This window comes from Ailuropoda melanoleuca, chromosome 2 (assembly GCF_002007445.2).
Source record: "Ailuropoda melanoleuca isolate Jingjing chromosome 2, ASM200744v2, whole genome shotgun sequence".
Lineage (NCBI taxonomy): Eukaryota > Metazoa > Chordata > Mammalia > Carnivora > Ursidae > Ailuropoda > Ailuropoda melanoleuca.
Genome location: NC_048219.1, coordinates 17,226,329 through 17,253,942, shown reverse-complemented (window position 1 = coordinate 17,253,942; position 27,614 = coordinate 17,226,329). Strand labels below are relative to the sequence as shown.

Sequence of the window (27,614 nt, the reverse complement as noted above, 5' to 3'; positions counted from 1 at the left end):
CAGCCTGATTTACACCACACAGTCTGCAATGGGCTTGGGCACTAACAAGACTAAGTACTTCTGGAACTGGGAGAAAGCGGGAAGGCCCTAAAGTAAGAATTGAGTAAGAGTAGTTTCAGAAGTGGTTAAAGTTCCAGATTTCTTCTCCAGCTCCACACCAAACGGCAAATGCTCCTCCCTCACCGTGGCAGGAGCCTAAAAGCTTATTCTCTCTGGATAGTGCAAAAGAGAACCTTTCAACCCAGCGTTGGGGGGCGCCTGGGTGGCGTAGTGGTTAAGCGTCTGCCTTCGGCTCAGGGCGTGATCCCGGCGTTATGGGATCGAGCCCCACATCAGGCTCCTCCGCTAGGAGCCCTGCTTCTTCCTCTCCCACTCCCCCTGCTTGTGTTCCTTCTCTCGCTGGCTGTCTCTGTCAAATAAATAAAATAAAATCTTAAAAAAAAAAAAAAACCCCCAAGGGGCGCCTGGGTAGCGCAGTCGTTAAGCATCTGCCTTTGGCTCAGGTCATGATCTCAGGGTCCCAGGATCTAGCTCAAGTTGCGCTCCCCACTCAGTGGGGAGTCTGCTTGCCCCTCTCCCTGTCCCTACCTGCAACCTTTGATCTCGGGGTGGTAAGTCTGAGCCCCACATTGGGGGAAGAGATTACTTAAAAATAAAATCTTTAGAAACAAACAAACAAAAAAGATGACTTAACAGCATTATTAAAGAAGGTCACCAAGGAATGGTGAAAGGTTCAATTTACCGGGAAGATGCATTAACTGTGAATTTATATGTACCTAATACTATTTCTTTGGAATATATCAATTCTAACAAATCTATCATACTAAGGAAGTTAGCATACCTCTTTTAATAACTGAAACATCAAGCAAATAAAGTATCGAAGACATATAAAGATCTGAACCAAACAATAAACAAGCTTCATCTACTGACACACACGGTATCCTGCACCAAACAATCAGAGAATATACATCCTAGAACGTGAAGGCTAAGCGTTTTGAAATAAACTGAAGCTACTTAAAAGGGTGAAGTACAAAAAAATAGATGAATGTGGAACTGATTTTGTTTTATACAATTTAGAAAAATGCAACCTAATGGGAACACAAGCAGCCAGATTTATTCTACCACTTTTCCCCTCCTTCCCCAATTCCACTGGGTAGATAGGCACATGAGAAAGAGAATAAGGAGATTTGCAAGATAGTATTGACATTTATTATCTCTTTTCCTTTCAAATATTAGAATTTAGGTCAGAGCACATCTGGTAGGAGAAGAAAAGAATGAGAAAACTGACCTAGTTCTTTAAAAGGCAGAGAGACACGTGTGTATCTGTACCTTCAGGGCCATTAAGAGTACCAATTTAAAGAACCAATTAATAATCTAAGGGAGAAATTAAGAGCGAAGATTCACATATGAAGATATTCACAAGAATATTTAAACAGCAAAAAATTAGAAACAATCCATATACCCAATAGGAGGAGAATAATGAAAAAAATGATACTTTATAAAGATGAGAAATACATACAGTAAGATATTTATGGTCAATTGGATTATTCGTGTTTTCTAACTTTTCTATTGTTTTCATAATAAGCAAAAATATGGCTATTTTACTTAATAATACTGATAATGGTAATAGCTCCCACTCAGTAATGGCCTATGTGGCAGACACGGGATGCCAGCAGACGTTCTCCATGCTGTTCACGACGCTCCACGGCTGTAAGGCGGCTATCAGCAGCCTCCTTGTAGATAAAGTAACACGGTCCTCAGGCTTCTGTTTGCACTAGTTGCCAGCTTCCCGATATGCACTAATGAATTCTTTCACAGAACCACCAGCTCTCTACTGGACAGCACAGGCCTCCGTGTCCTGGCATGTGGCTGGGTTCAGGATGCTGTGTGGAAGCCCACAGAGTCACAAAGATTCGGAATGACAAGAGCTTAAACTAGGGTCACTTTCCTCACAAAGGGGACTTACTTCCTTGTGACAGGTTCTTGGACAACACTGGATTTCCCCTACTTCCCAAACTAACTTCATGTAAAGGAACAGAGAACTACCACACATCTTTTACTTTTCTATAGCACTTTCTTCTTCACAAGATTCACCCACTGACTTGTTTGATCCCAACACCACCAAACTGGGCAGGACGGGGGGCATTATCTTCAGTTAAGAGATGAAGAAAAGGAAGCTGACAATTTAAAAAATATCTTGCTTCAGATCATCTTGCTAGTGAGTAGAGGGTAAAGCCCAAACCCGCATCTCTGGGGCCTGTGCCCTTTCTAGTACTCTTATTAACTGAAAAGACTTACACATAAACCTAACACTTGCTGGGACTTACTTCTTTTCTTCTACAACGGGGCAGCTTTTCTATAGTCTTACTTTTCCTTTTACTCAAACTACTTTCAAGACAGGTTGTTCCAAATACTCTGTCTCCAGAAGGGCAAAAGCCCACAGTTAAGCTTCCTCAACATCTTTTAAAATGTTAATAACCAGTATAGAGCCATTCATCAAAATGTTACTAGCTCTGAGAGGAGGGATTTCAGATCACTTAGTTTTCTTCTTTAAACTTCTGTTAAAAATGTAATGCTTCATTTTCTCTGCCTCACCCAGGTTGAAAACCGTCTCTGCACCCCCCACTGCGCTGTACACAGTAGGCATTCAGTAGCAGGTGAAGATAAACCACTGTTTCCTAAACTTCTGTTACATCTGTGTGCTCTCCGCATGATAACTGACTCAACAGCCTTCTTTAAACCAATTCACTCTTTAAAACTTAGCCTTGCCCTAAATGGTCATAGTCATGAAATCGCTGTATGCTAGTTCTGTCCTTGTCCTAATATATACCTTAATAAATATATAACTATTCAAATTTAAAATACTGCTATGCTACCTAAAATAACAGTATGGCACATGCACTGGAAAGCACTACAGTTAATGAGTGTTGAGTCGATCTTTGTTGTTGTTGTTTTAATAAACTTTTTTATTTTAATTCCAGTATAGTTAGCATATGGCGTTATGTTAGTTTCAGGCGTACAATATAGTGATTCAACACTTCCATACACCACCCAGTGCTCATCGTAAATGCATTCCTTAATCCCTATCACCTATTTCACCCATCCCCCTGCCTACCTCCCCTCTGGCAGCCAACCGTTTGTTCTCTATAGTTAAGAGTCTGTTTCTTGGTTTGCCTCTTTTTTCCCCCTTGCTCATCTGTTTTGCCACGCATGAGCGAAGTCATATGGTATTTGTCTTTCTCTATGTTGAGTCAATCTTTGACTTCCTTCACTCCCCACAACAGCAATCACCAGGTCCTTTAAATCCATCTTTTACTGTGACTCTTGCACTTACTCTGATTCTCACTCTAGTGCAGACCCTCATTATCTTGGTTATCTTGGTGCAGTAGGCCCTCAGAAGTCTGCCTACCTCCAGTCCGCTCTATCTTGTATGCTGCCACCAAAATGTAGTCTTCCTAAAGCAAGCTTTGCCTTCTACCCAAATGAATCTAAACCTTCCAGGCCACAGGAAACAACCGCTTGATGTCTTCAGGAAGAATTTTACAAACTGGTCCCAGTCTACCTTTCTATCCCCATCTATAAAAATCCACATAATCATTAGTCTTAGAATAGCCAGCATGTAGTTTTTAAAAATCTCTATAGCTTTATTCATCCATACCTTCAACCTGAAAAGCCCCGTTCCCAAGTCAAAATTCTACTTAGGTCAAATATCTTCCCTCTTAAGAAAACTGTGTATTAGAATTCTCATTAATTTCTTAATCTCTAAAAGCCACACTACTGCAGCCACTATTTACCACACGTTGCTTTAGTTTATGGGCTATCTGTGCACAAGGCTAGACTCCTCTACTACAGTTTCTTCAGGGCAGGACTATGTCCAGTGTATCTTCGTCATGTAACCTATACCCAGACGCTAAAAATTTGTAGTTATCAACGAAATTAAGCAGGCTTTTCAAGAAGTCAGCAAAATAACTCAAACTCCACTCAACACACTTCTAAAGACTATCTAATCTTTTGTAAGATTTAAGCCAAAGAATAACGTTCCCCTAGATACTAAAGGTCAGTAACTTCGTTATATTGTTTTAAATCAATGGACCACTAACTAACGTCATGGTTTGGCTGTTTTCCACCCCTATCCCTGCACCCCTGTATGTGGATACCTCTTACGCAGGCTGACCTGCTGAACCTGCGTGTTTCCCCAGTGCCGCCACTGGATTACCCTTTCTGGACTTCAGTTTTCCTACTGATAAAATGACCTTAAGATCTCTTCCGAGCTTCAAATCCTGATGCTTGGTCGGACCAAAGTGACTTTTATTCCAATATCCTAACTGGCAGGATAACCCCATTTCAAAAATAAGCAAAATCAAAGCAGTTAGCCCTTTCCCAATGCTACTTAATCCCTTCCCAGAATCTTGTCTCATGCACATATTTATGATAGGCTAGGCACTTTACTTGACTATCTTTTTAGATAGTCAAGTTCTATCAAAATGGATGTTCAAAAGATAATAGTTAAGATCAAAATGGATGTTCAAAAGATAATAGTTATTTTCTGGTAGTTAGAATGTATAAAATGGAGTACAAGGTATTTCCCCTATATTGTTTCATTTAATCCTCCCAATCCTAAAAGGCAGGCATCTTTGGCCCAGTGTTTCTCAACCAGGAATGATCTTGTCCCCGAAGCACTTCCCCACAGGGCTATCTGGCAATGTCTGGAGATACTTTTGGTTGTAACAATTGCTGGGGGTAGGGGAGGCCAATCCTGGCATATAGTGAGAAAGGCCAGGGGTGCTGCTAAAACATCCTACGATGCACAAGATACCCTCCCACAACAAAAATTACCTGCCCCAAAATGTGACCAGTGTCAAGGTGAGAAACCCTGCTAGCATCACCTTTTAGTTAAGTAGTCTATGATTTAGAGAACTTAACTTACTTGCCCAGAGTTACACAGATCCAAAATCATCTCTGAATGACACCAAAGCCAATAGCACATTCCCATACATATACAAATACTGGCAGCTGTTTCTGATTCAATCTGTGTTGGTTCTTATCATTGTCCCTTCTCCTCCATTTAGTCTTGGTACTTGAGATCTTGCTTATCAGCCTCAGCTCACCTCATCCAGGAAAGAATTCAGAAAAAGCTTCTGAGACTCAGGTCAGATTTAAGAAATGTCTTCTCTTGTGCTCTCACTGCTTCCAGGAGACACAGCTTTACTGTTACAATTATCCTATTATACTGGGCTTCGATGACCTTCTCCCCTTCAGACCATAAGCATCTCGAGAGCAAAGCTTCCCTCTTCATTCTTGCACTTCTAGTGCCAAAGTATCTCAGCACAGAATGTGTGTTTCATAAATATTTGTCAAACAAACAAAACAAAACTGACCACATTACACAGCGTACCCAAGGACACACAGCTATTAAATGACAGAACCACGATTCAAATCCAAGTCTCTCCATTGCCAAAGCTATTATTACTGTGTCTCAATGGTCTAAAGATCAGGTGTTTATCTTCTCTTTATCCTGTCTGGTGGAATTCTTTGAACATAAACATATAGGGAATATATACAACATCCCTGTTTTAAAGATAGCTTATAATCATAAGAATTTTCCTATCTTGTGCTTCCAGTTTTCATGTGTACATTCTATAAAAGCTTGCAAGGTAATTAGCATGTAATAATAGTGATAATCTCTCCCAAATACCAGAATTATAAAGGGGCCATGGGGTTCTTATTTGATAGTCTCCTTGAATTTACCACTTACTACATAGAAACTGATGTTATTTTGAGTTGTCATAGGAACTGTTTATAAAAACTAAGCCAGGGTCTCTTAGGAAAAGAAGAACTCACTTTAACTTTAGCTTTTATTTCTTCACTGTCCCCTTCTCCATCTTTGCGGGGCTCCATGCCAGACTCCTCCAGGATGTCTTTGTTTAGTACAGAATACTCTTCTAGTAGAGTGTCAAACAAAACTATTCGCTTGTTCTTGAAGAAGCCATAAAAATAAGCATTGCTGTGGGAAGAGCGTTTAGATCCTAAGGAAAAGACAGTTCAAAGCATGGAAAATAATTAAAAAGTCTGGGGTCCTCTGGAGAGACTCCTAGAAATTGCATTACTGGAAAGGACATTAACATTTTCATTTTAATACCTAAAGAAAACTATTAAATCAACATAAATCACCACCTGCAGTGGAGAGTGTCTGCTTTCCTACAGTCTTGCCAACAAACACTTGTGCTCATTGCAGCTTTCTAGCAATAAGTAAATAAGTAAAGTCTAAATATCCAACAGTAGTGGAATGATTAAATTATGGTAGAGCTGTGAAATGGAATTTTAAAGAGCCAGAAAAAAAGCAATTCTTTTGAAGAACCTTAACAAGATAGGAAAAAGCTCACCAATATACTGTGAAGGATATAAAACTTCATATATATAAGGTTCCATTATTGTCATGAAAAAAAAGTACATGTAAATAGGAAAGCATGAAACAAGCCTATGAAGACATATTTCAAAATACTGAAGTGTTTACCACTGGCTTCTAGAACTATGGATTTTTGTTCCTTCCTTTATACTCTTCAAGGGTTTTTAAAATAAGTATACTTACTTCTATAATCAGAAAAGATTAAAGCTGTTTTTAAAAAGACTGGAAAAAAATATACCTAACAGTATGTGGCTAACAGGAGCTGAACTATGGTTGATTTTTTATTTGCATCTTTATATTTTTCTTTATTTTCTAAACGTTCTACACCGTGGCAGGAACCTGTGTGGTTAAGAGCAGACTTTGGGTTCAAATCTTGGCTCTGCCATGTGGTAGCTGTGTAAATATAAGAAACTTCCTTAATTTCTTTAAGCTTTATTTACCTGTTCGTGACATGAGGCTAACCTCTACCTCATTGAGCTGGATTACAGATTACATGAGAAATTCTAAGCAAATCAATTCATATACAGCCTGATCCATAAACTACTACTATTACTTATATACATTTTTTAAAAGACATGATAAAACATTTGTTTCCCTTGAGAATTTGAGATGTACTCGTATTTCTAATATAAAGTATGGTTAGCAATAGGTTTAGGGTACCATACACTCCCCATCTATGGCAGTATGCTTGGCAGTACGTTTAGAATTTAGGAAGGCTCTGATAAATAGTAGCTTATTTATTTTATTTTTTCATTTTTTGGTTTCGCTGCCTAGAAGAGCCAAACGTGGTCCAATTTTGTCAGTGGTATAGGACCTCAGCATCTGGAAAGCTATGTATCATTCAGATGTCTTACACTTCTCTCTCATTTCTGTCTTCTCTGATTCTAATTTTTAAATAAAAATATTTCTTAAAAGCTGCCTTCAGTTATTCATGGAAATAGGCAGACTGTACGCTTATAAACAAAATAAAATTAATGTCTTAATATCTCCCAGGGGTCCAAATTTCTCAGAGTGTAGCCCAAGGAATACCTACACCAGAATCACCTAGGGCTGCTTGTTAAAAATACATACTAAAACACCTGGGAATGGAGTCCAAGAATCTGTCTTTCAACAAACGCTTCTGAAAATTCTTACAGTTACTAAAGCTTAGGGGTCCCTGCCCCAGACCATAAGCTTTCTGTATCACTATGCTGGCATGTAATTTGTATAATGCGTGTTTACCGAAAGGGCTGATGAGACCACGTGAGGTACAAGAACTCTGAAAACCAATGTAAGGCATTGCCGTCTGTATCTTTATGTTTTAGGACGTCTTACCTTCACCTCTCAACAGCATTTGACACAGCTGACCACTCCCTCCTCAAAAGACTTTCTTCTCCTGTCTCAAAAGAAATACCACTTTCTCCTGGCTTTCTTCCTACCTCAACGGTCTCTCCTCCTCAGCCTCTGTTACTGGCTCTTCCTCCCCTGCTGACTCCAACCTGAGCCCCATCTCTTCTCTAAATGCTCCCATCCATCGCATTAAACACCATCTCTGTGCCAGATGCTTTATTATCAATATTCTGGCCCTGACCTCTCCCTAGAACTCCAGCCTCGTAAATCCAACTGCCTGCCATCTGTACATCTCCACAAGGATGTCTATAATGCAGGCTTGTTGTTTATATTCGTGTGTGTGTGTGTGTTTTCTCTCCCTGCCCAGTGTTGAATTCTCCTTTCAGAGTTCAGGGACTTTCTCACCATGTAAGTGTTGTGGGAGACTGCTACTGAGAAATCTAAAAGGCCAGATATTTGTGTCCCCAGCACTCCTGGCACATAGCCCATGCCCTGGCTCAGTCAGAAATACCCACTGGGGACTCTGAAGATTTAGCTAATTATGCAAAGAAGAAGGGCGGTGAGGAATGGGTGCCAGTGGTGGGATGTTAAGAGAGCAAACTGCAGGGGCGCCTGGGTGGCACAGCGGTTAAGCGTCTGCCTTCGGCTCCAGGCGTGATCCCGGCGTTATGGGATCGAGCCCCACATCAGGCTCCTCCACTATGAGCCTGCTTCTTCCTCTCCCACTCCCCCTGCTTCTGTTCCCTCTCTCGCTGGCTGTCTCTATCTCTATCGAATAAATAAATAAAATCTTAAGAAAAAAAAAAAAGAGAGAGAGAGCAAACTGCTGAATTCCACAGCCAGGAGGCAACAGCACGGTCCTCCTCAGACTGGTTCTACAGCGAGACTCTGAGCTCATGTCCCTGGGAACAAACAGCCCATTTTCCAAGCTTGTAAACTTAACTTCCTTGGAGATTTTATGAGCTATTAAAGACCGTCTCAATAAGAATTTTCCTGCTTCAATCAGCCACAGTTGGTTAGACTGCTTACTCGGAGGTAACTATTGCTTGAGGAACTCTAATACAGTGTTCAATAGATACCTCAAAATGTAACATCCAACAGAACTCAATTCCCCACACACCTGCTCTTCGTTCAGTTTTCCCATCTCCGTAAACCACCATTCATCCAGCTGCTCAGACCAAAAATCTAGGTCATTACCCTTAATGCCTCCCTTTCCCCAATTCCTTCACAGGTAATCTGTGAGTAAATTTCATCAACGCTATCTCTGAAACATATCCCCAGTGCATCCACTTCTCTGCATGAATTACTACTGTCCTAGTCTAAGCTGCCCTATCTCTGCCCTGACCACTGCCACAGTCTCCGAACTGCTCACCCTGCTGCTACTCTTGCCTTCCCACTACAATCTCTTCATAGAGCAACCCGCAATATTTAAAAACTACGAACCAGACCATGTCACTAAAACCTTCAATGGCTTTTCCCCCCAAACTTACAATAAAACCCAAGCTCTCATCCTGATTTATCAAGGCCTGTGTGGTCTGGCTCCTGCCTGTGTCTCACACTTCATGTCATAACACTGGACTTTCTTCTGCTTCTTGCAGACACAAAGAAAGCTCTAGAAGGTCTTCCCACTGATCTCAGCATGGGTGGCTTCGTCCTTCAGGCGTCAGCTCAAATTCATTTGCTCAGAGAGCTCTTGCCTGATGACCCAATCTAAAGTACCTACTCGAGGCATCCTTGATCACATCACACTACTTTCATTCTCTGCACACTTGCTATCTGGTATTTTTTGAAAGCATAATGTTGGCTTTTCATTACAATATCCCTATCAACTTACAAATCCATAATATATGTTGTTACTATTAGTAACAACACTTAATAATTCAAAATATTTCTGAGGATTGATACCATTAACAAAAACTTACATTACAGATCAGTAAACTTCTGTTTAGCAAAGGTAAGTTGCCGAAGTCACACAGGTAATTTGTGATAAAACTGGGATTCAAACCCAAGCCTACTGACCTCACAGCCTGACCTCTGAAATGTTACCCTCCACCTACTCAAATCTTTTTTTTTTTTTTCCTAAATAAGTTCTGGCCAGTTTTATTAAAGAAAAAATCCTGTATGACTCACTCTTTACCGGTCTGTCCTGGCATGCTTCTAATGCTATCAGAATCACCTGGATCAATGAGAGCCAGCGTGCATATTCCGCAGTACTTTGCACTTTCTATGCCCAGTTCAACAGTACCGCCACTGTGGTGATGGACACCAGTTTTGGCCAACACGGCACAATGTTCTACTGCAGTTTCCTCAAGGCTGGACAGTTATGAGGATGACCAGTTTCACTTTGCCATGTCCGATCATTATCAGAGTCTGCTTGTACCCAGCACATACTTTCCACTTTCCATACTGATTAGGACCCCCAAGGAGATCAACTCCAGTGGCTTTTTCGACTTCTTTGCAGTCACTGTCTTCCTGCCTTAGGTGTGGGCTGGCCCCGCAAGATGGTCGGGGAGTGAGGAAAAAAAGGCTAAATCCTGATATTCCATACGGTACCAGCTCATGTTATGATTCTCTATAAAGCCTTCCCTATTTCATCTAAAACCACACAGCACTGACAGTATATATCACACATCTTATCAATTACCTCTATAGTGATATCATTAGCTGTCATTTCATATTATCTGATTATAACTTAAGTGATAAGCAACTTAGGTTGCCCCATCAGTAAAAGTCCCTAAAAGACAGTCCTACTGTACTGATTAGTATACTTCTAGTTTACTATTAATCAGAGCCTAAAAAGTAGTAGAAATTGTCATTCTACCACTTCTCCCATAGAAATGTCCCAACTGTGCTGTCAGCTAGGCTGTATAACCTCAGAAGCCACTAGATGTCTGAGACTTCTAAGAGTCTGAGACTCTTCAGTTGCTGTTAATTCATTCTTTCCTATTGTAGCCATTTCTGCTCTCCACGACCCCATAATTATTTCTGTTTCTACTCCTTCAACCAATACAGCTGTTTCTCACTGGTGATTTTTTTTTTAAGTTTAGAGGAGGGATGGGCAAAGTACGGTTTGCAGGCCAAATCTAATCTGCCACTTATTTTTATAAATAAAGTTTCATTAGAACATAGCCATGCTCATTTGTTTATGTATTATCTGTGACTGCTTCTGTACTATAATAGCAAGGTTGAACGGTTGGGACAGAGACAGACCATGTCGCCCACAAAGCCAAAATATTTACTGACTAGCCCTTTACAGAAAATGTTTGCCAAACTATGGTTTAGGGGAAGCAAAACTGAAACCTAGAGAGCGGTAGGGATTCATTCAAGATCCCAGAGCTGCTAAGTGGCAGAGGCAGATCCAGTCTCACGCATTTATGTGGATTTTAATTTACAGATTCTGTAAGTCATGGTATCATACAACAGTTCTACGCTACATCTTTTTGGGCTTGGGACTTTAGTAGAATTATGCAAGCTAATACATAGCTTAACTCTCAAAAGCAATTATCAAAAAAGCAGAGAATAACTGATCTGAAGTATCCAATGGTACCACAGTTTTTGGTAAAGTGCAAGTGAAATCAGACACCTGCAGAACACTGGAAGTTTTGTTGGATGAGACAAAGCCAGTAATACTGGCTTTATTTATAAGCCCCCAAACTAGTGCTAAATGGAACCTGACTATGCAAAAGTCCAACTCAATTACCTGAGGGAGCCAGGCAGGTAACAGAAGTACATAAATCAGTATAACACACATGATATAACAAGGAGTGAAGAAGGCCTTGGCCAAACAACACTACAAAGGCAACTAAACACAGCTGCAGGTAAGAGCAGGATTGGTTCAGGCTACCAGTTTCTATCCCTGGACTATGCCATCAATTCCTAGAAATCTTAAAAAGCCAAAATATAAAATCCTAACAAATCAAAACAAATTACTTGACTTAAACTTCCTTACCCCCAGGTAGCCTTACCTTCAACAACATACACCTTAGTCAAAGGAAAGTCAATACTCTTTGCCATTACTTCAATCTCTTGTTTAAGCTTTCCCTCAGGCAGAGGTGTGAATTTGTCAAATAAAGGGGCAATATAATCAGCATAGATTGTGACAAGCACCTGGAAAATAAATGTCAGAACAACCTATGAGTATGCTCTTAAAGAAACACTGCTATTGATATAGATCATACTAAAACAACTATGTGCTCCAGCCTTGAGAACATGGATCTTTTCTTATTTGCTCTGGTATTCCCAGCCCCAAACAGTACCAGATAAGTACTCAATATCTGTTCGTTAAATTAAATCAAAGTGAGTAGTCTCTATGCGGTAATAATTGAAAAGTCAAATGGTCCATTCAAAGCTATCTTGAGAATTTCTGACACTTCATAAGCCCATCATAACTTAGAATTCTGCCTCTGAGAGTAATCATGAGAGACCTGCAGTCTTTGCTAGAAAATAACTACCAGAGCTTGGCTGTGTGCTATTATTCGGCTGGTCTGCTGAAATGAATTACCGCAGCACACAACTACAACTGTGCTTGACACGGCACTTCCTTAAGCATTTCTGAAGCATTTCCTCTGTTCTCTTTCCTCTCACTTCATCTGCCACACACATGAGTGTGTAAATGCAACTAGCACCTGTTTTCAGAGTTTGATCCCACCAGTGGAAAGTGAAGCAGTGAGCATCATGGTAATTCAGACTAAAGTAAACCTCACCATCAGAGGAGCTAAAGAACTAACAGATGCTATTTTCTGGAGGATGTGAACAGACAGTTTTCATTGTGCAATGAATTCAGAATATGGTAGAGAGAAGCAGGAAAGATGTGAGGAAGGGAAGATGGGGGGTGAGGGGACAAGGAGGGAGAGGGAAAGACGGAAGGAGAGAAAAGAGAGAAGGGAAGGGAGGAGGAAGGGAGAAGGGAACAGAGAAGGGGTAAAGAAGGGAGAAAGGAGGAGAGGAAATGCAGGGGAAGGAGGGCAGAAACATATCAGGTAAGTTTATGCTTTCTTTTTCTTATCCCTCTTCAATCTAGTCTCTCTTCAAAACATCCACAAGGTTTAGGCACTGGAGCTCAGTAAAGAGTCATTAAACGATCAAACTTAGTCATCCATTCTAGTGACAACCACAAATGCACAGCCCAAAACTGTCTGACAACTGGATCATTAACAATAACTAACAACCAGCTTCTAGGATCTGACTCAGCATAAGGAGAAAATCTACGGTCAGAGTCAGCTCTATTTCTATACCCAAAAGCAGAAACCAAGAGGGAAATTTGTATGACCACTTATGTATATTTCATTTGCTTTCTTAAGAACTGTTCAATGCTAATGAAGATTAAATCATAGTTATCTTGCCAAGGAAATTTTGTAAAAGAAAACAAAACAAAGATTTTACTCACCAGAGAAACAACTAATGTGAACAACCAGGCATATATAAAAAAATAGTCACCCCCAATTTTAATAATGTAAAGTAGAAGTGAAGACACGGGCAATAAAATGCACTGAGTCACAATAAATTTCTTGACTGCGTCTTTCATGAAGAATCCCAAAGTCTGAAAAAAGAAAAGATCATCACAAGAAACTGAGAAAATGCTTTTAAAATAACTAATAAATGAATACAAAGGATACATTATTAAAGGAACTTTAAAAGTTAAAAGGTGGTGAGTCTACATTATATGACACTAGGTAGCCTAAGACCATAAATAAATGTCTGGCATTTTACAGTTCAAAATACACCATTTAGGGGCGCCTGGGTGGCTCAGTCGTTAAGCGTCTGCCTTATGCTTGGGGCGTGATCCCAGAGTCCTGGGATCGAGCCCCGCAATGGGCTCCCTGCTCCAGTGGGAGCCTGCTTCTTCCTCTCCCACTCCCCCTGCTTGTGTTCCCTCTCTTGCTAGCTGTCTCTCTCTCTGTCAAATAAATAAATAAAATCTTAGGGGAAAAAAAAAACACATTTAAATGCTAGTAGAAAAATACTAACCTTTAGTACTAAAAGAGCTATGGCAAGATTTTAAGCTATGATCTTTATCATATCTGCAGTTCCTTTTACCTCAATTAATTCATGCTCTAAAATAGCAAATTATGGGGCCACCTGGGTGGCTCAGTCGGTTAAGTGTCAGACTCTTGATTTTGGCTCAAGTCATGATCTCAGGGTCCTGGGATGGAGCCCCAAGTCAGGCTCTGCACTCAGGGGGCGGTCTGCTTGGGATTCTCTCTGCCTCTCCCTCTTCCTCTGCCCCTCCCCCCTGCTCTCTCAAATAAATAAATCTTTAAAAAAAAAAAAAGAGCAAATTATGTTTTAATTATTACCAGTAGAGGGAAAAAAACACAAAAAGTCTTTATATTTAAAAGAGAAAAAGTACATTCTCTAGTTTACCTGTTGATTGAAACCATGTTTTTCTTCTATCACGAAAGTATTATAAAGACTCCATGGCAAACCCGTCAATGCACTAAAAAGTGTAGCCAACAGGAGGAACACCAAGGACTGAGTGATCTAAACACAAGAAGAAAAAAAATGGCAGTTTTTATAGTATAATATTAATTCGTTCTTCAAATGAATGATCAGTGAACAAATGAACAAGTAGTTGTTGAACACTTACTGCATCTCAAGCAATGTGCTTGATTCTATGGGCAATACAAGGTCTGAAACAACATCTCTACCCTCCGAGTTTACTTGGCAGAAAAGGAGGCAATAAAACAATGTCTCTTTTATTACACAGGCACTATGTCAAAGTTACCTGAAGCCACAGAGACAAAGAAGAACTAAAAACTGAGAGACAACCACACACACTGGTGAATTCAAGCAAGGCTTACAAGGCTAAGGAGATCTGGGATGCTACTCTGAAGAAAGAGGTAAATTAATGGGACAGGAGATTCAAGGAAAGGAGGAGGAATGCCTTGCAATTCTCACAAGCATGGAGCACCCTGTAAGAGGAAGAGGACAAGATGACAGGCCTTAAGACAATGTTGGGATAAGGCAGAGAAATTTATCCTAGAGCATCAAAAAAGCTGGACTAGGTGGAGTGGGGCACCCTGAAGTCTTCGCAAGAAGCCAAAGACCAATAGAGAAAATTACCCTCAAGAACTACTTGAAGTGCCTTCACAACAGATCCTCAGGAAATCGAAAGCCAGGAACTGCCTCATTTCTCTTTCCCAACTTTCCCTAAGATAGTGGAGGAAAAGGGCTACTTAGTATGAAGGGAGTTGGGGGAGGGAGAAAGGGTAATGAGGCAAATAGAATCCTTGCTCTCTCTCTCACCACACGGTGTAAAATGGAATTCTTTTAAGGTAAATGTGAGTATAGCATGCACCACCAAAACACATTTGATTTGGTAACAAAGATGCAGCCAGTGTAAGTTTCTAAGCATAGGAAGAAGGGAGAGGAGATGAGAAAGGAATATTTGTCCAGCTATTAACATGCAGGGTGGTTTATTTCAGCACTGTTCCCAAACAGGAAATGGGAAAAAAAATTTAAAAACCGATTCTAGGACCTTCTTCAAAACTACTGAATCAGAATCCCATCTTCCAAAAATGCAATCATATTGTACTGATTGTGTGAATACTCACTTTTCTCACATAACATCTCATAAAAATTTTCCTTATCAATATGTATCTATTTCTTCATTATTAAAGGCTCTAGAGTATTTCATTGTATAAGTGGATACCTAGGCTACTTCCATGATAGCACTCATTCCAATGCTATAATGAACTCTTGATACATGCATCTGTACATTCATTCTCCATAAATTCAAAAAAGCTAAATGTCTGGTGTCAAACTTTTTGAAGGCACTGGTGACAAAGCAGTGAAGAAAATATAGAAGGTCTCTGTCCCCTTAGAGCTTAAAATTCTTGTCAGGGAGACAGAAAAAAATAAACAAATAAGGTACCTGCAGAGAGTGGTAAGTGCCTTTATACAGAAAATAACGTGATGTGTGTTACTGAAGAGTGACAACGGAATTGTTACTTTTGATGGGAGTGATTAGGGAGGGCCTCTCTGAGAAAGACACATTTAAGGTGAGAAGTGCATAAGGACTCTCTGTCATGATGTTTACATGAAACCACCTTAAATAACTTCTGAAACAATGGGACGCCTGGCTGGCTCACTCCACAGAGCGTCCAACTCTTGATCTTGGGGCTGTGAGTTTGAGCCCGTGTTGGGAGTAGAGATTACTTTAAAAAAAATAAAATCTTTACAAATTTCTGAAACAAGGCAGAGAATATGTAAGTAAACCACAATCCTACATAGAACAGACCAGGGCAAGAGTCAATGAAGATACAGAGATAACCCAGGAATAAGAGGTCTTCAAAGAGTTTGGCTGCTTTAGAAAAAGGTATATAGAAACGGGACACAGGATGAGCTGAATTAAAACCCAAAGAACCTATACATGTAGAAGAGAGCCATCATTTCAAATAAATAATCAGGAAAGGGGGAAGAGACTTGGCAACTTCCAAGAAAAAGTCAGGAGGCAGTGTCCTAACATCCACCACCGGTGGAGAGTCTCAGGCTTAAGGCTTTGCCCAGTAAATGGAGTTTCTGTAAGACTGGGTAGTCAACTCAAGCAGCTCCATGGAGATTCTAGAAGTTACACTCTGTCCCTGTCTGAAGTATCTGCTAGGTGCATATGGCACAGAGTATCTGCTTAGTGGGTTCAACAAAATTCAGGCTTCCCCCTTCACTGCAAGGGGTTGTCCCTGAGAAACAGCTGCCTAACCAGAGACCATTATTTCCCAGTTCCCTTACATCTGAGACTAAATGGCCGGCTCGCCAACAAAATGTGAATGCAAAGGACACTTCAGAGACAAGGTAGTTAAGAAGAGGATATACTTTCTCTACCCCCTCATTCCATCTGCCTGTTGGGTGCAGAGAACTCTGGGGTACTCAGGGAATGGCAGAGCCATAAGATGAAAAGAGACCAGGTCCCTGGCTTCCCATGGAGAAGAATGTCACCTGCTGACCAAAAATACTCACACTAGGCTATTATGTGAATGAGAAATAAACTATAATGATAAGACATTGGAATTCTGGAGTTTGCTACAACAACTAGCATTATCCTAACAGAGCATGTGTGGACAAGGACTGTACAAACAGAAGCAAGCCTAAAGACAGAGCCAAAAAATTAACTTTCATATAAAGCTGGCCAAGCAAAAAGACTCTAAAAAATACATGCTAATGAATCACATACCTCATATTCTGGTCCAAAGCCAGCATAGCCACAGAACCGTCCAGAAAGTCTCCAGAGATAAGGAATTCCTCCAAAAAGAAGAATAAGCTATAAAACAAGACATACTTTGATTACATTTGAACAGACTAGAAAGTATCAGATGAAAGCATTGTATAAAGAAAATAAGGACAAAAAAATTATCTGTAAAGAAAAAAAGAGACCTATCTTATTTAGGAGAAACTATGCATTTAGAGGAATACAAACCAACTGAGATACTAAGTTTAGACCAGTAAAGATTTTTGCCTATACACTTCATTTCTTATTTTTATTTTTTTAAAAGATTTATTTATTTGAGAGAGAGAAAACGCAAGTCGGGGCAGGGGGTGAGGGTCGAGGGAGACAAAGAATCTCAAGCAGACTCCCCGCTGAGCACGCAACCAGACACAGGACTTGATCTCACAACCCAGAGATCATAACCTGAGCCAAAACCAAGGGTCGTACGCTCAACCAACTGCTCCACCCAGGCGCCCCTTACCTGTACACTTTATATGAATAAATTAGTATGGTATGTGAATTATATCTCTATAAAGCTGTAAGGAAAAAAAAAACTTGCCAAAGACCATGAATCAGGAACTAAGCTTAGAGAAAAGGTAAGCAATTTGTTCAGAATCCCACACCTCATAAGAACTAGGAGGATCGGTAGGGGAAGAAAGGGATAAAGAAAAGGGGGGTAAACAGAAGGGGGAATAAAACACGAGAGACTATGGACTATGAGAAACAAACTGAAGACTTCAGAGGGGAGGGGGTGGGGGAAGGGGATAGACTGGTGATGGGTAGTAAGGAGGGCACGTATTGCATGGTGCACTGGGTGTTATACGCAACTAATGAAGCATCAAACTTTACATCGGAATCTGGGGATGTACTGTATGGTGATTAACATAATATAATAAAATAAAATTAAAAAAAAAAAAAAAAGAATCCCACACCTGATGAGTGACATAAATGGGATTTGAACCAGGTTACGTGGCTTCCTAACTGGCTTTTCCTTAAAAGGAAACAGCCCCCTTCAGTTAGGACAAAGTATTAGTATCAGTGTAAATGGAGAGTCAGGTCCACTTACCAAACTGAGAGACAGAATGGGCTATTTAATACTTTCCCCGGGTAAGGAAAAGGTGAATCCTGAGGTAGGAATCAGGGTTTCATAGGAGGAGACCCCCTTCTCGGCACCACCCTTTGTCTTGGGCAGATAAAGTGAATAAAGATACTCACCAAATCACCATGACAGTCGAATGAGTGAGCTGCTCTTAAAATTTAAAAAGAATACATGCTTATAAAACACAACTTCCCTCAACAGATATTAAATTTATGGAACTCAAAAGGAATCAACTTTTTTTTCCTTTCTGTGGAGCCTCAGGAACACAACATTCAATCACACTCCTTGGTTAGAAACACAGTATTCTCACTGGTTCACACATGGTTCCTTGTGGTTTTGAGGAGTTTTGGCGCTATTATATATTTCATGGGTAGCCTTCCAATCTACTTTCCATTTTTATATATGTATCCACAAATACTACAGTGATTTACATATGCTTTTTAAGACTATCTATAAATGACTTCATATTGTACTTATCATTCTACAACTTGCTTTTTACACTCTACATATTTTTAGATCCATCCATGGTGATTTGTAACTTTATTCGGTATTATTATCAGCTCACTCTTTCTCTACAGTGTTTATACCAAATTACACTCTCATCAGCAGTACCTGACGGTTCCTGTTCCCCATAATCTCAACCACACTTGGTGCTACCCAACTTTTAGATGTTTTCCTGTGTGTTGGCTTGGTTTAATATCATGGGTCTCAAATATGGCCTCGGTCCAGCAGCAGCAGCATCACCCAGGAATGTGTTAGAAATGCAAACGCTCAGGCCCCACCCCAGAACCACCACATCAGAAACTGAAAGTGGAACCCAGCAGTCTCTAGGTAAAATGATGTACACCAAAGTCTGAAAACCACTGGTTTAATAAATTGCTGTCTTAAAGGCTTCCTTAACTCTACGTCCAGCTATTTCCACTCTATTGCACCTAACTCAATCTTGGATATAAACCCCGTTTTCCTAGAAGACATGCTCTGGCACTGCTGTATGGTATATGCTCTGCTTGCTGAACTAATTGACTTGAGATGGCACTTCATTCATCCTATTCTCCCAACTATAAACAATGCGAAATTAAGGATTTATAAGTCTTCTGGTGAAGGGTTGAAACACCTATTATTAAAAGTCCAGCTTTTAAGTATGTATCAAGGGTAGCTTTAAAATGAACTTTGAATGCATCTATGAATGCTTTTGGAAACTGCTGTTGCAAGCCTTGTTTAGTACACTCTGGGGAATGAAATATAAAGCCCAGTGAACAGTAAAGCTTCTATTGATAATCTCACTGAGCATGCTGCTGGGGATGTCTTAGAACAGAACTAACGAACCCAACAAAAACAAGTCCAGGACTTTTACATATATGATTTCACTAGAGTCTTGAAAAGCAGGCATGGCATATAGTCATCTCTACTTTACAGAAGAGGCAACTGAAACTCAGGGAGGTTCAAGTCACTGCTATGTGTTGAACACTGTACTAACTGCTTCAGTTACACTGTCTCACTCACCTAGTCCTTGCCACAAATCATGTAAGACATGGTTTAATATGTATTGACCTCTCATTTTTTTTTTTTAAGATTTTATTTGAGAGCTAGAGAGCGTGTACAAACAGGGGGAGCAGCAGAGGGAGAGGGAGAAAAAGGCTTCCCACTGAGCAGGGTGCCAGATGCAGTCTGGGATCATGACCTGAGACAAGAGCAGACACTTAACTGACTGAGCCACCCAGGTGTTCCTCAACTTCTCATCTTAAAGAGGAAAAAAAAAGAGGCTCAAAAGGCTAAGGTGCTCACAGAGAAATGTGTAGAAACTGGAGAAACGACAATTTGAATTTCTCTACACTGTCCTCCTTGACTGCCCAGCCATTCCACTTCCTGACAGGGCTCTTCACTAACACCTGTGAGATATCAGGAAAGTCTGTCTCAGAAAGGCTGGACATCTTCTCTCTGGGTGCTCTGTCACATTTGTGTAAACAGGGGCACCTTTAATTGGTCACACAAGACCTCCGCTTATGTTCCCTCAGGTAGAAATGAGGCCAAAAAAAGCCTAAATTAATCTTTGCACTTGTTCTTTGTGATCAAAAGATAAAAGCCTATTAATTTTAGGGGCGCCTCGGTGGCACAGCGGTTAGGCATCTGCCTTTGGCTCAGGGCGTGATCCCGGCGTTATGGGATCGAGCCCCACATCAGGCTCTTCTGCTATGAGCCTGTTTCTTCCTCTCCCACTCCCCCTGCTTGTGTTCCCTCTCTCACTGGCTGTCTCTGTCTCTGTCAAATAAATAAATAAAATCTTAAAAAAAAAAACTATTAATTTTAATCAATACAAAATAGAAATTAATGAACTTGTTTTCAAACAAACAGGATTTCAAAGTATGGGGCGCCTGAGTGGCTCAGTCGTTAAGCGTCTGCCATCGGCTCAGGGCGTGATCCCAGAATCCTGGGATCAAGCCCCGCATCAGGCTCCCTCCTCCACTGGGAGTCTGCTTCTTCCTCTCCCACTCCCCCTGCTGTGTTCCCTCTCTCGCTGGCTGTCTCTATCAAATAAATAAATAAAATCTTAAAAAAAAAAAAAAAGATTTCAAAGTAACACAAAATGTTTCCCACTGAATAATAAATATAGCTACTAATTCCCCAAGGATAAATGTAGCACATTTATGATGTGGTCCCTGGAGTTTGAAGAATAGCTTCTTCAGGGCACCTGGGTGGCTCAGTCAGTTAAGCATCTGACTCTTTTGGCTCAGGTCATGATCAGGGTCAGGGTCAGGGTCATGGGATCAAGCCCCACATCCGGCTCCAGGCTCAGTGGGGAGTCTACTTGAGGATTCTCTCCCTCTCCCTTTGCCCCTCCCCCAGCTCTCTCTCTCTCAAATAAATAAATTTTTAAAAAAGAATGGTTTCTTCAGTGTAATTTTAAAGACTCAGAAGAGCAGAGTTTGAAACCCAGTTCTCCCACTTATTAATGTCACTTGGCCATTAAATGGACCAGCCATTTAATTTCTCTGAGCCTTTGCTTTCTTGTCCATAAAAAGGGAATAACAACACCTATACTTTCTACCTCTAAGCACTTTTGTAAACATCAAAACAAAACGATAAATTTAAAAACAATATATGAAATGAAAATCACTACTACTCATACGATGATGATGATGGTGGTGATTAAAGTCCCCACCTTTAGCACAGGACAGGACTAAACCAGTACTGTTTCTGGCTTGAGCCACAGCATTCTACGAAGCTCTCATGCTATATGTGTTCTCCCTGCCTCTGTCCTCTCCTAGAACAAACTAGGCCGTCCCCATGCTCACCAACTATAACAACCAAGGTATTGCCCATCTTTCCTGGAACTGTTTACTGTTGACAACCAAGGAGACTGAAGATATTTTGCCTTTTTTTCTTATAATGGCCCTGTGGGGGGTAAGCCAAAGAATTTCACAGAATCAAACAGCAGTGAGGAAAGAGGGTGGTGTCTAAATTCACCACTTCTACTTCCATCTCTCTCTAAAGGCTGATTTCCTACTTGGACCCTAACAGAAGAAATGCTTCGGATAAATTAACCAAAGCCAAATATAATCCACAATAAAGCTACCTTTCCTGGCTTGGCTGGAAAGCATCAGGTTTCAATACTAATTTTCAATGTCTTAGTAACTAAACCAGGCTTGGACTAGTAAAAATATAATTAAAAAATCAATATTGGGGGGAAAAAATCAATATTGAAAAGACAAATTACTAGCCATCTCTATGTATGACAAAAACCAAAGCAAGTTTTTCGATCATTTACTCATTCTTCCAAAATACCAAGATTTAACTCTTCTTAACTCTTTGCTACTTTTTCATCATCCTGAGGGAATGGGAAAGTCTTCTAATATTTGGTTCTAAATATACTAGTTCATAACCATCAAGGAAAATTTTCTGACTAGCTAGACAATGTTTTCATCACTTAACAAAGCCACAAACAGCTGGTTTCTTCTCTTTAACTGATGAAACAGCTGTGGTGGCTGATCTCATTTATTTTCAATAGGAATCTTTCTCTTATGGTACTGGGAGATCTAAGGGAGTTCTGGAAGAAAAATGATAATCATGATCATGATGGTAAAAATAACAGCCAACACCTGCAGAGCACTTACAATGACCAAGCACTTTTCTAATCATCTTACATACATTAACTCATTTAATCCTCTCAACAACACTATGAATGAGGAAATATTATTACCACACGATTTATTTTTTTTTTTAAGATTTTATTTATTTGTCAGAGAGAGAAAAGAGCACAACCAGGGGGAGCGGCAGGCAGAGGGAGAAGCAGGCTTTCCACGGAGCAAGAAGCCCAACACAGGGCTCAATCCCAGGACCCCAGGATCATGACCTGAGCTGAAGGCAGACGCTTCAACGACTGAGCCACCGAGGTGCCTCATTACCACACAATTTTAACAGACATGAAAACTAAGGCACAGAAGTGGTGACTTGCTTGAGGTCCCACAGCTGGTATGATAGAGCTGAGATTCAAACTCAAGCACCTGAATTCAGAGTCTGCTCTTAGCTTCAGCACCACACACTTTCAATTTTTCTTGGAGGTGGAAAACCAAGAACTGGTCTTTGGGAATGGACAAAAATCTTACTCATTTTATTTATAAAACACAGATATACACACATATAGTTCAGAAACAGATATACAATATATCTGGTGGTATTAAAATTTCACAGAGGGGTGATTAAGAAAAAAATGTCTAGGGGCACCTGGCTAGCTCAGTCGGTAGAGCATGCAACTCTCAATCTCAGGGTCGTGAGTTCAAGCCCCGTGTTAGGCATGGAGCCTACTTAAAAAAAAGAAGAAAAAGAAAAAAGTCGAAAAATATACAGGGCCAGGGGACAGAGTCAATCATGAACAAAAGATGGAGAACACTGCTCTACACTACAGAGCCTTTCTTCTTTTAGTATGAGGGTAAGACTGGGTCTGTTTCACTAAGCAAAAATGATCTGTCACTTGTTTCACTCAATAAATATGGATTCTGTGCTTATTTTATACCAGGCACTAAGTACCAAAAGATTACAAAACCTTAAAGTATCTTTTCTTTAAGGAACTCCCAGCCTGTCAACTAAATTGGAAAATTCAATAGAACGTGATAAGTACTCCTATAGGAACAATGATAGGATGTTACCTTATTCAGTCCTGAGAGACAGGGGAAGTTTCAAACTGTTTCTCAGAAGAGATGATGTTTCAGCTGGAACCTAATGGGAGGAGTGGGGATTAACCAGCTTCCAGTGAGAGTGGACTCGAAGAGGTGGGCACCCCTGGAAAGCACCAGCATGTGAGAAGACTTGAAGTCACAGAAAACCAAGCTAGGTATGAGATGGACAAAAAAGAAGGGAAAAGAATTTGGGGGAAGGAATAAAGAGATGAAGCTGAAGTAAGAAATGGCCAGGTCAAAAAGGACCTCAAAAACCATACAAAGAAATATGGGCTTCACCTGAAGGAAACAGTGAGCCAGTGATAGGTTTCATACAGGAAAATAACATGATCAGAACTGTGCTTCAGAATTCCCTTGGCTGCAATGTGGAGGACAGTCAGAGTTAAGATAGAGGCAGGAAGGGGCTCCCTTCTCAGCTGGGAGTCTGCTTCTACCTCTCCCTCTGCTTGTGCTCTCTCTTCCTCAAATAAATAAATAAAATAAGGAAAGGAAAGGGAAAGGGAAGAAAGGAAGGAAGGGGAAGAAAGAAAAAGAAAGAGGGAAGAAAGGGAAGGAAAGAAGGAAGGGAGGGAAAGAGAGAAAGAGAGAGAGAGAAAGAAAGAAGAAAAGAAAAGAAAAGAAAAGAAAAGAAAAGAAAAGAAAAGAAAAGAAAAGAAAAGAAAAGAAAAGAAAAAAGAAAAAAGAAAAGAAAGAGAGAAAGATATTCTGAGGGGCACCTGACGGGCTCAATTGGTGGAGCGAGTGCCACTTGATCTTGGGGTCTTGAGTTTGAGCTCCATGCTGGGTGTAGAGATTAGTTAAATAAAATATTTTTTAAAGAGAGAGAGGAAGAGGAGGAGGGACTGCTAATTAAAAAGGGGGGGGGCTGCCTGGGTGGCTCAGTTGGTTAAGCCTCTGCCTTTAGCTCAGCTCAGGATCCCAGGGTCCTGGGACTGAACCCCACACTGGGCCCCCTGCTCAGCAGGGAGTCTATTTCTTCCTCTCCTTCAGCCCCTCTCTCTCAAATAAATTAAATCTTAAAAAAAAAAAAGAGGCAGAAGACAAGGAGGGACTGTTACAAGAATAACTTAACAATATAAGGTTGTTTATCACACCTGACCTGTGACAGTCACATACACCACAGTCTTCAACTCCCTAACAATTACATTTCATCCTCTTTTGCTCTACACCCATTACTACTGACAATGAAGGTTAAGAAAGCATTCTGGGGGGCGCCTGGGGGGCTCAGTCGTTAAGTGTCTGCCTTCGGCTCAGGGCGTGATCCCAGCATTATGGGATCGAGCCTCGCATTGGGCTCCTCCACTGGGAGCCTGCTTCTTCCTCTCCCACCCCCCTGCTTGCGTTCCCTCTCTCTCTGGCTGTCTCTCTCTCTGTCAAATAAATAAATAAAATCTTAAAAAAAAAAAAAAAAAAGCAAGCAAGCATTCTGGGATTTGTAAATACGGTACCCTCTTTTGTGTCACAAAAATATAAAATGAAAACAAACATTACAAAGTATTAAACAATTTGATAGATTGTTTCTCCAAGAAGTAAATTACTCACAGTGCCTTCAATCTCTGAATAGAGTCCTGACCAGAAACTGAAAGTACTTTTATCCAGCTGATACAGTCGGGATTTTTCAAAGGTTTCTGAATCCATGATCTGTCCTAACTCCGGTGGCACATGAGTTGTTGTTTTATATATCCGCCTCTGAAATATTTTGAAGAAAACACTTTGAGATAGTCAAACCAACTCATTTTTTATTACAGTGGTCATTTGTCATCAAACATTGAGTGGTTTATAGCATTTATTGTCACTTAAGCCTACAGAATTTGCTTTATATATACATAAATATTGCATTTAATCAAGTTCATTGACCATTAAAACAACTGATTCAGGAAAGTAAAGCAGAGCAAGAGAAGCTGAGGCTAGCTGACTAGGTGAAATTAAAATCTGGGCTGTCATCACACTTCAGTGTGCATATGTAAAACCAAACTGTACAGCACAAAGGGTACCACTCACTCCAAGTAAAACATACATCCTATATAACTGAGAATACAAATTCATGGTAAGGAGAAGGAAGCAAATATGTTAGCTCTAAGTATTAACAGATATTGTGATTAGCTATTAATCATGGTCCTAGAAACCAAATTAAGGGAAATTAGAGGAATGACATATAGAAACAGATTAGGTCTTCAAGAAAGACAAATGTGATCATTACACGAAATTCTAAACGGTAACTGCAGCCCATGGTACATAATACAGGGCACAGAAACTAAACAACATAACGGACAGCATCTCCTACAATGGTTCTATGACACATGGCTACTCTATATATTGTTGGGCACTTTACCACACCCTCAATAAAAGGCATTACATGAAAGCATAACAGAGTAAAGGAGACATTACTGAAAAGTAGTTACGGTAATTGGGCTTACCATTAAAGAGACAGATGTTCAATACCCCATCCCTGACTTAGACAGTATATACTGTGTGCGCACTTTATGCAAAGGATCTCCTCTAGGCCCTCAAGATTCTGCACTAATGAAGTTAGCCAAATATATCTGTGTCAGAGAACCTAGTGCTATCCACTTGGGCTAGGAGCACCCGGATGGCTCAGTTGGTAGAGCATGTAACTCCTGATCTTGGGGTCATGAGTTCCAGCCCGATTTTGGGCATAGAGATTACTTAAAAAAAAGACAAAATGACTCAAAAGATTATTTAAAAATAAGTAAATAAAGATTCCGGACTAAAAGAAGAGATCAAGATACAACTCAGACATTGACGAAAAACTAAAAATTTCAATTTAAAGATTCATGCAGAGGGGCGCCTGGGTGGCACAGCGGTTAAGCGTCTGCCTTCGGCTCAGGGCGTGATCCCCGCATTATGGGATCGAGCCCCACATCGGGCTCCTCTGCTGGGAGCCTGCTTCTTCCTCTCCCACTCCCCCTGCTTGTGTTCCCTCTCTCGCTGGCTGTCTCTCTGTCGAATAAGTAAATAAAATCTTTTTTAAAAAAAATTAAAAAAATAAAAATTCATGCAGAATGTAATCTGAGAAGAAATTCGCAGAGGAAAATGGCTGTAATGCTCAAGAAAAAGAGTTCCAGCAGTTAAAAAGAGAAAGGCTCTCATAAATAACCATCGTGGTTGACACAATTCAATGGCTACATGTAAGAGTGTAGGAAAAGCAAATCAGCAGTGAGAGACTGAAATAAAGCAGACAAATTTAAAATCTCATTTAAAAGTTCAGATCTCTAATCCAACAGGCTGTTCATTATCATTATCTCCAGAAAACTGTTGGTAACTTTCACTTCCTCCTTTACAGTTCTAATTGCTTAAACAATAATAAAGACGTTTTTAAGAAAAACAAGAAAATATTACTCTCTGGGCAAAACGACATACTGTATCTTTTTTTTTTTTTTTTAAGGAGAAAAGTTCAGGAAGGACTGTGAAGTCTTTATTTTCAGAAAATGGTTTCCTAACCCCGTGATTGAGCACGATTACACGAATGTCATAGGGAAGTTGTGACTCTAAAAATGTTGCCTCTTCGTTTAGACGGCACCTGGGTCGCTGCCAAACACAAGGCGGTAAGTCCGGGCCCGAGGATCCTGAGAAAGCTCTGGGCCAGACAGAGCTCAAGCCTGACCAGGCGGCAGCCCTGCTTCCCTTTCACCGGGCCCTGACCGGCTGGGTCCCAGGATCACGTTGCGGAAAACCTCCCAGAGGCACGAGATACCCTCAAGGCCAAGCCCGCCATCGGGCCAAGTCAGGAGGCCTCCCAGGGACCCACAGGGTCGAAGCGGGTGCTGGGGCCGCAGCAACCATCCAGGGACTCGGGGTCGAGAGCGACGCTGGCCTGGGTTGACCAGGTGTCGGAGTCGGGTGGGCCCTGCCTAGGCTCACCTGCCGCTGTGCTAGGAAGGTCTCCCAAAGATAAACCGTCCAGGAGAATAGCAGCACGGCCCCGAAGATACGCTTCTCAGCCGGCATCTCCCACATCGCGTCCAGCGACGCCCACATCCCCATGGCCACCCGGTTCCGCCGGCTCCTTCAAGCGTGCACCAGTGCCACACCGACACCGGTCCCCTCAGAGCGTCCTCGCAGTGCCACACCGATATCCGTCCCTTCCGAGCACCCCTACACCGACACCCGCCTCCATCCCACGCCCTCCGCGCAGCCCGCAGTGTTACACCAACACTCTTCCCCATGGCGACGCCCCCAGGGCCTCCTCCTTTCTACCGGAAAAGGACGGTCACGCCTTCCCCACATCCGGCCCGAGACTGGCCGAAGTGTTTCCGCCGAGTTCCGGCCTCAGCCAGCCCCCGCCCGGCAGCGCGGTGCGATCACACTGAGCTGCGTTACACCAGCTTTCTCCCCCCTCCCTCCCCTGCACGCCCAGTTGCCGCCGAGGGTTCCGGCCTCCCT

At 41.2% G+C, this 27,614-nt stretch overlaps 1 protein-coding gene across 2 annotated transcripts in view; it reads right to left on the bottom strand.

Annotated features, from left to right (window-relative positions):
* ZMPSTE24 (zinc metallopeptidase STE24) overlaps positions 1-27,404 on the bottom strand; it is a 37,027-nt gene extending 9,623 nt beyond the window's left edge. Inside the window, exons 1-7 of one of the 2 annotated variants that reach the window (XM_034650028.1) lie at positions 27,093-27,404; positions 24,753-24,899; positions 16,905-16,991; positions 14,099-14,215; positions 13,122-13,274; positions 11,701-11,842; positions 5,842-6,026 (exon numbers count right to left, since the gene is read on the bottom strand). In XM_034650028.1, the coding sequence (XP_034505919.1) occupies positions 5,842-6,026; positions 11,701-11,842; positions 13,122-13,274; positions 14,099-14,215; positions 16,905-16,991; positions 24,753-24,899; positions 27,093-27,215 (954 nt within the window). In that variant the 5' untranslated portion in view covers positions 27,216-27,404. The remainder of the gene's footprint in view (positions 1-5,841; positions 6,027-11,700; positions 11,843-13,121; positions 13,275-14,098; positions 14,216-16,904; positions 16,992-24,752; positions 24,900-27,092) is intronic. The other variant, XM_002927562.4, reaches the window with a different exon arrangement.
* Positions 27,405-27,614: the final 210 nt, after the last annotated feature.